The following is a 15,755-nucleotide window of genomic DNA, read 5'->3' as shown; positions in this document are numbered from 1 at the left end:
TATAGTTTTTATATTGTTAGCCACCCAGTCATTGACTGAGATGAGTGGCTATAGAAATTGAATGAATGAATAAATAATTATCAGTCAACATCAGTTCTAGTTTAAATTGGCGTTTACATATAAAACAATTTATTTCTCTTTTTAGTTATAACTGAAATTATTTTGCAGATAAAATATTGTATATTTTTTCTAATATGCATTTTTAAAGGCAAACTATATCTCGTTTGAATTTTTTGAAATAACTTCCTTCTTGTTTTAAGAGCATTTGCTCCATTTATATTTCACATTAGGCTTTTAAAATTAATGTCTATACCAAAAACAAAACCAGTCCTGTCATTACCTAATGTTGTCTCTTCCTCAGTTTTTTGTTTTAGCTCTTTAAGGTACCCAGTGCTGTGGCTCTTTGTTGCTTCCCTTTGCATTTCTTTCAGTTTATCTTTAAACTTTCTTAGAAAGTCTCTTGACTGCAGACTGCAGATTTCCTTCTTATAGTTTGATTCAATGAAAGGGACAGATGACAGTGGAAAGTATATAGTATAGGGATTTGCTGTTGCTGCTGCACTTTTTAAAAAGGATAAAGATCTTCAGGGTTATTCATTTGATAGCTAATCCAAATCTTAAAGAAAAAGATAATTTGAAAATATTGGTCAATAAAAACCCAAATCTAGATTTAAAAGTAGAATTGTTGAATGTTGATTATTTTCTCCAAGTAAACTTCCTGTATTCAGCATGACACATTTAGGGAAGGATAAATTATTGTATTATTATCTAAGACCATTTTTCATATTTGGGATTATTTTTGCCTGTGCAAAAAAAAACTAGTATCCAGTCATACTGAAAGATGGGAAAATATATTAATAGGTGCAGATTCTTAAAAAATATAATTTCAGATTTTTGTCTAAAAATCTTTAAAAGAAACCTAGCCTAAACATTTTGATTGTTTTTCACTTGCTAAGTTAAATCTGTTTACATACTTAGGAAGTAAAGTGTTTAATAAAGGCAAGAACAGAAGTGAGATTTGTTCTGTAGTTTCTACTAAATTAAGTGCTCTAGTACAATTATTTCATGAAGGACTTCCTTGCTTTAATGTTTTTATAGATAAATTAGTCTAAACAACAGACCTGTTTTAATTCTTGATAAATTTAGAACAATTAATCGGTGGTACAACTTTCCTCCAGAAGTTGTGAATGCTCCAACACTGGAGGTTTTTAAGAAGATGTTGGATAACCATTTGTCTGAAGTGGTGTAGGGTTTTCTGCCTAAGCAGAGGAAGACTTCCAAGGTCACTTCCAACTCTGTTATTCTAAATGCAAAATGTAGATGAAGCATTTTGGAATAATTAAATAATCATTTTCTTCTTTTAGTTTGTTTTCATAGTCTTTTGATATTGGATAAATGATTTTCCACAGATGGGACATCTCACAATCTTTAAGATTCATTTTGGAGGCATGATCTCCTAAAGTTTCCAAGATTGTGAAATAAATAAAATTAACCAGAGTCTTTTAAAATTGTTACTTGATATATAAAATACAACATTGAATAGAATTGTCCAAAATATTTATTTTTAAATATGTCAGATATGAGTTGTTGAGAAAACTGCTATTTTAAATGCAAAATTCAAAATGCTTTGAGCATTTTGGGAGAAGCTTGAGCTTGAAACAAAAGGAGTTTCAAATTCAAAACACTGAATTTCACATTTGAAATGCTTCCAAAATGTTTGGAAAGTCCCATTCGGCATTTGACAAGGGATATTTTATGAAAATTCACACTTTAAAAAAATCAGAAATGAAATGTTTGGACATTCCTAGTTTAATCAACAAAAGTCTACACAATGAAAAATCAATACCAGTTTATGAACTAAAGCTAATGTGATCATGTTTAATTTGGGCTATCATCAAATGAGGGTTTTCTGCTTAATTTTTGAATTAAAAGTAGCATGTGAAGTAATGGATAATTCTGACTGTGAATAGTCCAGAAACATTCTAATTTTTCTCTTCTTTCAGCCTGTGGGTTTCGTTAGCTTTGATAGTCGCTCAGAAGCAGAAGCTGCTAAGAATGCCTTGAATGTAAGTATATAGTATTAGTCTCAGTTGATTGGGTTGCTTTCTAAGTATGGTTAAATACTTAAGTACAGGGATGTAAATACATTCAGGGAAGATGCTCTGGACTATATTAAAATGGAACCATATTATCTACAGAGTCGTGTACTGCAATTCAAATGGGAATTTTAATCAAAATTTCAAATTGTTGCTTTGAATACTTCTAAAAATGCATGTGCATGTAGAAATGATCAACTTTAGCAGAATAAAAATGAAACCAAAGGGGAGATAATTATATAATGTACTGCATATAGAGGATTGACTTACATCTCTATGCTATATCTAGTTCATCTGTCAAGTATCCATGGAATAAATCAAATGATTTTGAACTGCCAAAAACAGTGATGATTAATTATGGGTCACCAAGTTGTCAACTCTTAAATACATAGACTTTATCCAGGATGATCTGTTCCCAATCTGGTTCTTCAACGTTTCCAACAGTGGACTTCCATGACTGTAATCCAGCTTCTGTTTTTTAAAAAAATTATTTTATTTATTTATATTCCTATTTCTAAACTGCCCATCTCCCTTGGAGATTGGTTGTCCTGCTTGTCTGTTTTCTTCCATCTCTCCCAGCATTATGGCTTGTTTGTTTATTTAAATTTATTGCTCAAGGGAGCTGTGTTTTATCAAAATATGATAATTTTAGCCTGGTCACTCATGCATTTTTTTTCATTTGTTTGTTTACTTGGGTTTTCATAGTTATCTTGGGATTCTTTCCCAACACCACAATTCAAAAAAACAGTGTATTTTTTTAGTCTATTTTAAAATCATATCCCACTTTAACTTCCCTATCCATCATAAGAAAAACCATTGCTTGCCCAATTCTTGTCTCTGTAAATATAAACATATCATAACATATGAATATCTTTTCCAAGACCTTCATTATCCGCATGATGATGATGATGATGATGATGATGATGATGATGATGATGATGATGATATCATCCATTCAGTTGAGTCCAACTCCTGGCAAGTTTGTGGGCCACGTCTCTCCACATCTTCCGATCTTGCACTCTTTCCTTGAGCTTTTCTATACTCTGGCTGGTGTCAGCTTTGACGGTGATTACCAGCCTACTAAGTGCTAATCTGCAATATATTTCTTGATTGATGATTCCTTTTCTATGTAGTTGATCCTCATAAAAAGCTATCCACAACTTTAGTATCTTCAATGTTGCTGGTTGCTGTACCCATTGTTATTAGTTTGGTCCTCTTTATATTTCATTGTAATTCCATTGACAGTCATTGACAGAGTTTACAGATTATTTGCATTCTCAGCTATCAAAGTACCATTGTTAACACAAACCAAGTTATTAATTTTCATCTTCCAATTTTAAAACCACACTCATTTTCTTTCAAACCAAATTTCCTCAATATACAATTCTGCACATAGTTTGAATAAATGGCAGGCGTGACAACTCTGTCTCACTCCTTTGCCAACCTGGAGCCAATCTGTTTTGTCATGTTGCTTTGTAGTTGCCTGCTTTGTAGTTTCCGGATTTGTTTATTGGTTCTGCATTAGGATAATATGGGATTCCCATTTTTCTAACCTATTGCTTACCTAATTTCTATAAATGTTTTATTAACCCCTGTTGTTTTCCAACTTGGTAATAAACATCTTATATCATTAGAGGTTCTTGTAAATAGGTAACATCTTCTAAGGCAGGGGTCCCCAAACCTCAGGGCACAGCCCACAACCAGGTTGTAGCCTATTGGGAACTGGCCATGCAAGAGGCAGGCTGGTTCATGTGTGCGGCTCCAATCATGCAAGTGGCATCCCAAAGGCTTCTCTTCTCTCTTGTGTGAGTAGAGCTGTACCTACATGCTGGCCTGCTGCCCTCTCCCCCCGAATCCCCCTCCTTATAATGCTCCCTAAAGCAGAGAGGTGAGAACAGAGAGTGATGTTGTGGGCCGCCAGCTGCCAGTGGAGTTGGCGGCAGACTCGGACAATGAGGAGATTGGGAAGGAACTAGGGCCAGTCCTGGAGTCTGGGGAAGGCTCTGATGGATGCTCTGCGGATGCTCTGCGGCAGAAGCAGAGATAAAGCCAGGGCCCTCCGACATTTCCTAGCTGCCTTCAGAGTTGGAGATAAGTGGGGAAGAAGAACAGTTGGGGCCTGTTCCAGATGCACGCTGAATGGCCCCTCCCTGGCTGGGGAATAAATAGAAGCAAAAGGGGAGTGGTGGTCACAGGAGACAACAGTTGGTATTTCTTTTGGAAGAAAGAAAGTGGTTTGTGCCTCAGAGACTGCTTGCCAAGAATTAATTTACAGCTTTGAGACTGGAAGCTCTTGACCTGGCAATTATCCAAGGAATGATAATATCTGTTACTGCGGTTAACCCTTGGAATGATTATTGCCTGGACTTTTAGTGTGGTGTGAATGCCATGAATTCACAGTAGCTAAATAAAGAGAGGTTTTTTGGGACAAGGATTCTGTTTCTTGGTTCTGCTAAGTCTGAGTCGGAACAACTGAGTGGGATGAGCACTCTTTGCTCAGCTTCATTGACTCACAGAGGCTGCTTGCTCAGGAACCCGATCCACTTTCAGAGCATTGGGCAACCTCGGTTGACTCTGAAGAAGTACGAGACCACGCCCCCAAAGGCTTCACTTCTCTGCGCCAAAAACATTTGCAAATGGATGAAAGGCTTCTGGGAAGCGATCTCACACTGCTTCCACCTCTTTGCAAAAACCTTTGGTGTGGAGAAGCCTGAAGAAGCATGAAACTGCACCCCAAAGGATTCTCTTCTCTCTTGTGAGAGTGGAACCATCTATGTGCATGCACACTTGTTTGATCTTTTTTGAATTATTTACTGCTTGCTTATAAGCATCCTTTAACATATCAGTTTTAGGTTGGAACTTCTCTCTGAATATGAGATCTTTTGGGAAATGTTCCTTGTTTTTCTTTCTCTGTTTCCATCTTTGATGTCTTCACAGATGTCATTGTAATATTACTGCTTGTATCTTCTAACAGTTCTCTGAAATTCTTTGATAAGTTACTTCTTGAGATTTTTGTTTTTCTTGACTTTGGCTTTTTCTCTTCATAGCAATTTCCACCATTTATTCATATATCCACTTTGCTTTCTTCTGGTTTTTTTATGGTCTTTGCTGTCTATTTTCACGTTCATCCTTAATAACATCTTTGATATAATTCTGCAGTTCTTTAGTTTCCTATCAATGAGGTTCAGTACTTCAAAGCGATTCCTGATACTCTCCTTGAAAATGATGGGCATATGTTCAAGATATGTCATGGAAACTGGTTGGCTTTGTTCCTCCACTTTAGCTTGACTTGGAACTTGCTCATGAGCAGTTTGTGATTCTTTTCACGGTAAATCTCTGGCCACATCTTTACTGTTAATAAAAGAGTCTTCCACTATATTACTTGTGCCAGTAATATAGCCAGTTTGATATCAAGTGATATCCACTTGATAATGTCCATGTGCTTTGTATAGCATTGCCTGTTTGAAGATTGCTATGGAGATTAGCAATGGAGAAATCATTGGATTGACAGATATGATAATCATTCTTGTGTTTCATTTCTGTTTCCTAGGTGATAAGAGTCCAACTATGTTTTTTATTCTTTATTTGCAACTGCTACATTCCAAGCTGTAAGCATAAGCGATACATCTTGCTTATATGCTCTGCCAATTTAAGATTGACCTTAATTATTCAACTCATTAACTTCTTTTTCTTCTGCATCAGAATTGGAGCATAAACTTAGGTAACCATCATATTAAAGGGTAATCTGCAAAGTCTAATTGATATTATTTGGTCATTTACTGGATTGTAGCCAAGGAATATCCTTGCTACATCTTTTTCTGAGTATAAGAGGAACGCTATTTCTTCACTGTTTTTTTTAATGTCCTGATTAGTAAGCAGTATGATTTTCTGAATGGAAGTTTCCAATTCCACTCCATTTTAATTCTCTGATGCCTAAGTTTTCAATATGCAGTTGATTCATTTCAGTTCTTACTACGTTGAGTGTTACCATGTTCATGCTTCTTATTCCCATGTTCCATGAGAATTCTTTTAGTTACAGAATTTCCCTGTCTTCATTTCAACCTCAGTAGCTCAATATCCTGAAATTGCATCATAAAAACCATTAGTACTTTGAAAGATCCTCAGTTTTCTTCCACAGCATATTGAGTGCCATTTAACCTGAAGGGTCCATCATCTGGTGCCATGTCATCAATTATTTAATATTATCTATCCATATAGTTTTCTTGGTAAAATACAAGAGTGGGTTACCGTTGCCATCTTTTGCACTGTATGTGATGATATTTTCCCTATTGTCTCTAAAGGGGTGAGCTATCTTCCTATACTGCTGCTGCCTGATATAAGTACCTACTTCCATTAATTGAGCAGCTGAGTTGACTTTCATGTCTTGCGTGACCTTCTTGGAAGTGTATGTTTTTGGTGCACATTCCAAGCATTCTTTATTCATCCCTCCCAGGAACATCCCCTGTCATGATACAGCAAGATAGTAGGATTTCAGAGGGAAAGATGCAGTGGAGAACATACAGTTCAAACACTATTATGGTATGCAGAGAATGGAAGAGCAGTGTCCTTCAGTCCTCCCTGTATAAAAGAATAAGATTTATTTCCAAAAAGGGTAGACAGTAGGGGAACTTTTGAGAAGTCAAGGAGCATTAAAATAGCAAGCATGACTGGGCAATTGAAGCCCCACCCATTTAATGGGCACAGCAAAGCCAGTATATGAAGTGAGATAGGCTACTTTTAAATTCGGCCTATATTACCAACAGGCAGTTCAACAGATGTATGTTTATAGATGGAAGACACTGTGTTAGTCATTAACCCTGGTGGTTAAATAATCATAAGCTCAGTTATTAAGAGCTATTGTTGAACATTTCTTGTCATACACTCCGTCTCCTCAAAACAAAAGAGCAGTCTAAGACTTCGTAATAGTTCCATTTAGGTGATTGTTGCATACAGTCCTAATCATACCATCAGTGGTTAGCAACTGGTAAGATCATGTTGCATCAACAGGTCCTCCACATAAAACAGAATGACTATTTCCAATGGGTGATACCATGGACCTCAGATTCAGATAATTCAATGGTGTCAGTGTTATAAAATTATCAAGAACTGTTACCAGGTGGGGAAAATGCTAATACATAGGTAACCTAACTAAAAAAAGATGTCTATTACTCATTGACAGGAATTCCTAATGCTTTTAGTACAGAAACAGCTTTAATTCTATTGGCAAATTTATTTAGAAAGGAATTAGTAAAAAAGAAATTCCATTTCAGCACAGTAAACAAATGGCTTTCTGTTGATATTCTGATTTATAATTCAACAATCCTCAATTTACCACCATTCCTTTAGTGACTCTTCAGAATTATGATAGCTCTGGAAAAATAAAAACAAATTGTGACTGGTCATACAACCATCCCTGTGGTCACATGATCCAAATTTGATTGCTTGTCAATCAACATTGATTTACAGTGGTTGCGTAGTCCCAGGGCCATATGATCACGGTTTGCAACTTCCGTTTCCAGGTTGCTTTGGAAAAGCAAAGTCGACGGGGAAAGCCAGATTCACTTAATGACACGCCATTCATTTAATGATCACATTCATTCGCTTAATGACCATAGCATAAAAGGTTGTAAAATGGGGCACAACTCACTTAGCAACTGCCTTTGCTAAGTGACAGCATTTCCAGTCCCAGTTGTAGTAATAATTCAAGGGTTACTTGTATAAATCTTACTGCTGGAAAATAACAATTACAATTTGAATTAGGTGGTATCATTTGTTTTCCATGTAATATAATGATTAAATGAAATACTTTAGTCAAACTTGTGGCATCATGTTGTCATCACGTAACATATCATGAGTTTTCCCCCTTTGCTAAACCAGGCATAGGGGGTGGCCAGCACGTGACGGATCCAGACCACGGACCACAAGTTTAACAGCCCTGCTTTAGTGGCACATACTTCAGAATCCTATAAAAATGGTATTGCTAAGAATACAGTTCTCTGCACTGTTGAGACTTGAGAGACAAGAATACAAGGTTTTCCCACTTGAGAATGGGAGAATCTGTAATAATCCAAATTCTAAACAGCCTCTCTGCATTCAGAATAAACACCTTCAAATAGGGGAAAAAAGGGAACAATTGTATTGTATTGTATTGTATTGTATTATTTATATGCCACCCTTCTCCGGGAGGACTCAGGGCAGCAAACAATTCAAGGGGGGGGGGAAAGGGGGAACATAAAAGACAAAATACAAATAATAAAAGTAGACAACAGTCGCACAACCATACATGTCGAGAGGGGAGGGAACTCATCACCCCCAGGCCTGCCGGCAAAGCCAGGTTTTGACGGCTTTTCGGAAGGCCTGGAGAGAGGTGAGGGTCCGAATCCCTGCGGGGAGTTCATTCCAGAGGGCCGGAGCTGCCACAGAGAAGGCCCTCCCCCGGGTAATAGCCAGATGGCATTGGCTGGTAGATGGCACCCGGAGGAGGCCAACCCTGTGAGATCTAATGGGTCTGTGGGAGGTAATTGTTGATGATTTTTTCAGAAACTTTCTAGGTTCTTCCAAACGAATGGCTTTTAGCATTATCGATCAAAAGACATTTGTGTTCAAAAAGCAGTTAGAAAACATGAGAAAATTACAAGTGAAAGATGTATGGAACTCCTAAAAAATTACATTATTGCACAATAGAAGCCTCATCTTTTTATCTAAACATGTTGATCTGACTTAGGGCACCACATTTTTCTAAAATAAATTGTCTGCCTAAACAAGCAGACAATGATCTTTTGATCCTTTTTGCAAACAGCCCCAAATTTGTTTGTCTTCAGGTTTGCATAACTAAAAAATGTGTGACACATGAAATGAATAAAGCAAATGTTGCAAATGGTAACTCAACTTCTAGAACTTTCATACATAATGCATATTAAAATCACATTTTCTGCTGCATTTTGCTTAGTGGTACATATGCATTCACCATCATATAGCATTTTATAGAATAACATTAAAAGGAGAAGGTTTTGTTCTATAGAGCTTAGTCCAAATCTTGGCAAAACACATGCGAAGAGGGTATATAAAAGGGTTAAAAAAGAATGAATTGCAGTTCAAAATTAGAATTAGACTACAGTGTAAATTCCTAGGCTTTTTATCATTTAGGGATGAGAATTAGCTGGTTCTGCAGGAGGCTTTTAGGGATTCTTTTTGTTGCTGTTTTTCTGTAGTAGGCACATAGGAATTACCCTTTATCCTTTATATTGTAGAGCTGCAGTGGGATATGGCTCTGGAGTGAGATAGCAATTTTGCACATTTTCTTTTCTCTTTTTTATATCACAAATAGTTGACAAGGGCAACCAAGGTGGTGTAGATATTTGAGTAAGAGCTGTGTGAAGTTTATTTGCAAGCCTCTCTCATTCGCTATAAAAGACATATTTGACAATTGGTAGCCTATAAATCTTTAGACAAATGAGCAACAATTCCCTTTTTTCCTCCCTCATCTCTAAACCATGGTGTCAGCAAACCTTTTTCTTTTTTTCCCCTTCCCTCCACCTTTGTACTGCTTATCTTTCTTCTCCCAGGCTGACACATATGTTTGTGGTGGAGATTCATTACCACAAATTAAATACAGCTCAAGATGAGACAAGCTTGCTGTATGACTAGGAAAAGACTTACGAGTATTGATATGGCTTATGCATGATTAAGTTACTCTGGCATAGGGCCATTGAATATCACATGAAAAGTGTATCAGACATTAGTATGGTACACTGTGAACATTAGTTCCAAGTAGACAGCCATGCAGGAATTTTGCTATCAAGAAATGTTTCATTCATCCTGTCATCAGATTGCAAATCCAGATAGATAAGATGCAGCTGACGTGCTCTGAAAAAGTAATTGCTGTTAACAGACTTCAGAATAATCCACATGCAGATCAACTGAGTGATCTAAATAAATATACTATATTTAATTACTTCTTTTAATTAATAGTACTGAGCATGTTTAAGGAACGGGTAGGCATCATGGTACCTGGACACAATAGAGCATTCCTGAACATCTCTGATGCCCATCAAGTTTCTAGCTTCAGCTGATTTGTAATGTTTTTATTTTAGAATCTTGTTAAATGAGAAGATGGATAGCTGCAAAGCCATGTCTCTAACATCAGTTTTATTTCCAATAACCCCTCTGGCTAAAAAAAAAATTGTATAGTTTGGGCAAATCTACATACTACCCTTGCAGCAGTATGAGGTTCGTTTGGAGCACAGGGGTCAAACTCAATTGCATCACATGATGTATCATGCTGTGTTTTTTGCCTTTGCTGAACCAATGTGGCCATAGCCTGCACGTGAGGCATCTGGCCCATGGACCATCAGTTTGATACCCTTGGTTTAGAGGATGTATCTGTGTGCCATTAACAGTATCTTATCATCCATCTAAATTGGAGGAAACCTGAGGGCAGTTTGATTGCTCTATTCTGGAAATTGTATTTTCCCACTTCTCTCATCTGTAGAATGTAGCCAGTGTAGTGTATATAGCTGCTGATGGAAGAGGTAGCCTGAAAAGGTATATTCCATGTTGACAAACCTGTAGCACCAATAGGTTCGGATAGTTTCCTGTGGAACCAGTTCCTCCTTCTGTCCTCCAAAAAGCCTCTTCTCCTATCCCTTTACCCTGGCTTCTACAGCCCTCACACTCTTTTAAAAATGGATAAGCCAGCTTGTCACCCTAGAGAATGCAAAGCCTTGACATTGACTTGTCTGCCATTGCATAAGGCATGTAATTAGCTGGGAATCTACTTCTTAGTGGCCATTGCTCCCCAAAATCATGATTCCTACTTTCTTTCCACATGTAATGTTCTTAAAGTACTTTGCAGTGCCCACACTTTGCCCCAGCTAAACTCTTTTCTCAAACTTCAGCTGATCAATACCACTCATCAAAGCAGCCACACTAATTCAGACAGCCACTAGGTGTCAGACAACAGAGTAAAAATACCTCTCTTTGCTACCTTCTAGTGGTCAAAAGGTCAGATGTGTAATCATAGTTTCAAGAATTTTTTTTAAAAAATGCAATCAGATGACAGAATTATGGAGAAAAAATACAGTGCATGGAGAGTGCTGTGCATGGAGATTTTTACATGATTGAGATTTGTTGGGACTGTAATTTCAGTAGAGGTGACCATTAGTCATGATTTTTTGAAGCTTAGAATGTTATGCATTAAAACTGCATTGATAGTAGGGTATGCAACAAGGGCATCCTGTGGGAGCCCTTTAGGGCAGCATGATTCCCTACGATGGGCCCAAGTATAGTAAAACAGCTTTGTAGATCTCATCTTTAATTTTGGAGCAGGAGATTAGCCTCTGGAAAATAAAATCTGTGTGTACAGAGTTAACTTCAGCATAGATGGGTATTAAGACAGTTATTTTTCCTTTTTGAGCTCAGAGAGTAATATTTTCATACTAGGATAAAAGTATACGGCAAGGACTCAAGGTTTCAGTCTCTGTTTCTATCTTCATTTTTAATGCACATTCTGTTTGGCTCTGGTAATCTCCAGGGATATGAGGGAACAGAGCAGGATACAGACTACCTTATATGGTGCTGATGCTAAAGATGTTTAAGGAATGTGACTTGCTATAAAGTCTATGGCCCCAGATTTTACTGCCAAACAAATTAGGTCATTTAAATTTCTGAGGTTTTAAAAGGATGTTGAGACTTTAATTTGGAACAAGACATTCTGTATTGTTATTTTTTTGTTCAATGCTCAGATTCCCATACAGTGAAAGTCTTGAAGAAGTAAGGTAGATTTCCAGGTGCAATTTTTTTCTGCATTAAAATTAACTGGAAAGATGCAATGTACATATCACTACTGGGTGCACAAAACACAACTTGGATTGAATGAATTGAAGAGTGAATTTAAGATCATGAAATGCAGGTTTTCTTCCCAGTTGATTTCAAGGTTCTTTCCACTGGACTAAAAGATCTTTGCATTAGCCATATTCTGCAGGATCAAAAAGTAAAGCTTTTCCCCAGACTATATCATTTCATTTATTTTTGTTTATTTACATTATTTGTATACCAACTGATCATATCAACTTTGGACAATAAAACCACAACTAAAACAACTAGAAATACCCCCCACCCCCCATAGCCACATTAAAATAACTCACTATAGGTCAACAGGTCAAAACAAAAAAAATGCAGATTTTGTGTGTGTGGCAAGGAGTCAGAAGCCCATTTTAAATTAAATTGAATGAAAGTATATGTTGTATGAATCTTCTGTTTAGAAGTATATCCTTCTTGAGGGAGATGATGATAGTGGCATGGATGTCATGCATCTAGAAAGCCAGCAGTCAAGGAGAGAGCTGCTCTAACAGTCAGTTGGAGGGAGAAGATGCCCTTTCATTAGTCTGATTGCAACGTCTTGTCACAAGGCTTCTTCGTTTGCACATCCCAGAATCCTCCTTGAACTATGGAGGATTTAACTGATGACTAACTGAAGCATTCAACAGATAAGCACTGGACAAATTTCTGTCAAAAACATGGCCAGGAATCCTGGCTGGGGAGGATTGTATGTAACTACAAACAACCTGCTCAGGTTACAGCAGAAAATACTGAATAGGAATTTTAGTGTCTCCCCCCCCCCCCAATTTATGTCTCTTTCAGTTGCTTCTCTCTCTCTCTCTCTCTCTCTCTCTCTCTCTCTCTCTCTCTCTCTCTCTCTCTCTCTCTCTCTCTTCCCCCCCCTTTCTCTTTCTTTCTTTCTTTCTAGCAGAAAAGTTCTTATGGATCAGTGCTTGTGCCTTGTATCTTACTTTTTAATTAATAACCCAGTATTTTTGCTGTACCATTTCCTATTCTTAACCTGTTTTTGTGGAAACAAAAGTTGGCAATACTCTGCTAAGTATTATCTCACTCTGCCTCCTTAAGGGTCTTGAACGTTGCTCTATATGCTCATCATGATCCCTTTGCACATGAAAGGACTGCTTAAACTTAGAATGGCCCTACACATATATGCCCCCACAATGCTAGGGAGCTTGTGGATATAACCAGAAGCTCAGTCCATCAACTTTTTGCTCAGCTGCTGCCCTGGCAGCAGAAATGTCACACGGATTGCTTGGCAGTTTTTACTCTGAAGCTACAGGGAAGACAGTTTCGCAGTGGTGAGAAGGCCTTGTCATCTGCTCAGTGATAAAGTCTTCCTGCTGTAGCACTCAGTCTCTTTTCTGCCATCATTCTTGGCTGTTCTCTGAGGCTGCTTGGTCACTCCGTGGCACATAACTGGAGTTCTTAAAAATACTTTTTATCTCTAAAAAAAACAAGCACAGAAGGGAAGGGCAAGGGTGGAGCATGGCACTTGCTGCTGCCATCTTATGTGGTCCCTGATTGGTTACCACAATGGATCACTTGTCAGAGCCAAGGAAACACAAAGATGGCAATAAGAAGGAAACTCATACATTGAATTAAAGAGAGTTGCTGGGCACTTGTGGGGGAAAGCCAGCAGGGTCTGAAATGGCCTTTATTAAACAATGTCACATGCTTATATTTTGGCTCTGTCTTCATATCTCATGGCCTACAATATTTGTCTTAATGTAAGTAGTGCTAGGATCTTCATGGCATAGGGGAAAAAAATCAGGAAGAGTCTGGGAACTCCTTTTCCGACTAACAAGTTAATTAAAAAGCATAAAATTTTGTGAGTTTGTGCTCCACTGCTGCAGCAGACAAAAGTCTTATGCCTTTTAATAAAATGTATTGGTTGTGAAAGGCAGTGCCAGACTCTTCCTGATTTGTTTTTTTTTCCTAACAAAAACATAGACTAACAAAGCTCTCTTCCTAAAAAGTCCCTAGCTTATGAAAATAATATATCAAGACAGATTATTTGACCATCCACATAGATTGATTGATTCATTTGATTCAGATATATGCCTAGCTTACATACGTGCAATTCACAGCAAATAAAACGTATCAACAAAAAAAGCACAATGCAAGGAAAAAGCCTACAAAACATATAAAAACATTTGTACAACCAAGTTTTAAAAACCATAAAGCATATTCAGCAAGCGCAATAGAAAACAAAGCCTTCAGCATAACCATTGAATAGGCTTTTCATCCAAACTGGATCCACAGGAGTGTCAGGGCTAATTTCTGGGGCAATGTTTCTCAACCTTAGCAACTTTAAGATGTGTGGACTTCAACTCTCAAAATTCCCCAACCAGCATGATGGCTGGGGAATTCTGTGAGTTGAAGTCCACACATCTTAAAGTTGCTAAGATTGAAAAACATTGCCCCAGAAATTGGTCCTGCTCTGAAGGGAAGATGTTCCAAAGGGTAATTGCTATGACAGAAAAGTCTCGATATTAAGGCTGGATTGATTGAGGGTTTCTGCAAGTTTATCCTTTTTGAGTCAGCTGATGTACACATTTCCCACTGTGGTCAAACAAGGCAATACTCTACCTTCTCTCATACTTGTGATCAAGCTGGTTAAATAGCCTAATGGTCCTCTGTGCAAGAAGGCTGCGATGCTACAGAGAAAATAAAATACCTTCTGCCAAATAGGACACATCAAACCTCTCCCTTGGCTTAACCTCACACTGCTCCATCATACATCCTGCAGTTCTAAATAAGTTTTTTTAATAAAACTTTAAATGTTTAAGGGTTTAAACTTTTTTTAATTTTTTTCAGTACTGTATATTTGTTAAAAATATATATGCATTAAGTAAGTTGTCTTTAAGCAAAGAGACACATAAAACAAGATTAAGTATTGATCAGTTGACAAAAAATATGTGACCAGAGGCTCTAACCAACATAAATAATAAGAATTTACTGTACTTTGAAAACTCTCCTTGCCAGCACAGCCAATCTGTTAAATTATTTATTCTAGATTTAAATCTCATGCAGGTATACAGCTATTTTGACTGCAGATAGAAGCTGACAGGATTTTACACTCCAAAATTCTAAATCACGGGAAAGAAGATCATCTTAATCATCTTTGTGATTAAGATTTTCAGTAAGGTTATACTCAGTTTCTTCTCCCCCCCCTCCCCCGCCCAGGGCTGGGTTCTTGCCAGTTCTAACCTCTTCTATAGAAGAGGTTCCACAAATCTACAGTGCCGTTTAGAACCGGTTCCAGCTCCCTCCCCCCGCCTGTCTGCACATCATCAAGATGAAGAGCGAGAGGAGGAATTGTGGGAGTTGAAGTCCACAAGTCTTAAAGCTGTCAAGTTTGAACACTCCTTTTTTTTCTAAAGGGTTAGGGGTGCAAGGGTCTTGTAACTTGACAGCTTTAAGACTTGCGTACTTCAATGCCAGAGTTCCTGAGCCAACATGACTGGAGGAGAAATTCTGGGAGTTGAAGTCCACAAGTCTTAAAGCTGCCAAGTATGAACACCCCTGGGTTTTTTTCCCCTAAAGGGTTAGGGGTGCAAGTGTCTTGTAACTTGACAGCTTTAAGACTTGCGTGCTTCAAATGCCAGAGTTTCTAAGCCAACATTTTGGTTGTTAAGCAAGAGCATTGTTAAGTGAGTTTCACCACATTTTACAAGTTGGCCACTCCCACCCAGTCACATGGCTGGCAAGCCATTCCCACCCAGTTACATGGCTGGCAAGCTACTCCCACCCGGTCACATAGCCGGCAAGCCACTCCCACAAAGCAGGCCACACCTACAGAAGAGGTTCTAAAAAAAT

General features: G+C 37.8%; 1 protein-coding gene across 4 annotated transcripts in view; it reads left to right on the top strand.

Moving 5' to 3' along the window:
* Nucleotides 1–15,755, top strand: part of RBPMS (RNA binding protein, mRNA processing factor) — a 112,519-nt gene that overhangs the window by 54,527 nt on the left and 42,237 nt on the right. For all 4 annotated transcript variants that reach the window (XM_087716371.1, XM_087716368.1, XM_087716369.1 and 1 more), the window contains exon 4: nt 2,004–2,066. In XM_087716371.1, coding sequence (XP_087572497.1) covers nt 2,004–2,066 — 63 coding nt within the window. The remainder of the gene's footprint in view (nt 1–2,003; nt 2,067–15,755) is intronic.

Source organism: Thamnophis sirtalis, unplaced genomic scaffold (assembly GCF_051295495.1).
Source record: "Thamnophis sirtalis isolate CommonGarterSnake01/CBP01778 unplaced genomic scaffold, rThaSir2_p1.2 scaffold_5, whole genome shotgun sequence".
NCBI lineage: Eukaryota > Metazoa > Chordata > Lepidosauria > Squamata > Natricidae > Thamnophis > Thamnophis sirtalis.
The sequence above is the reverse complement of the archived record's forward strand: the minus strand, read 5'-3'. Positions and strand labels throughout refer to the sequence as shown.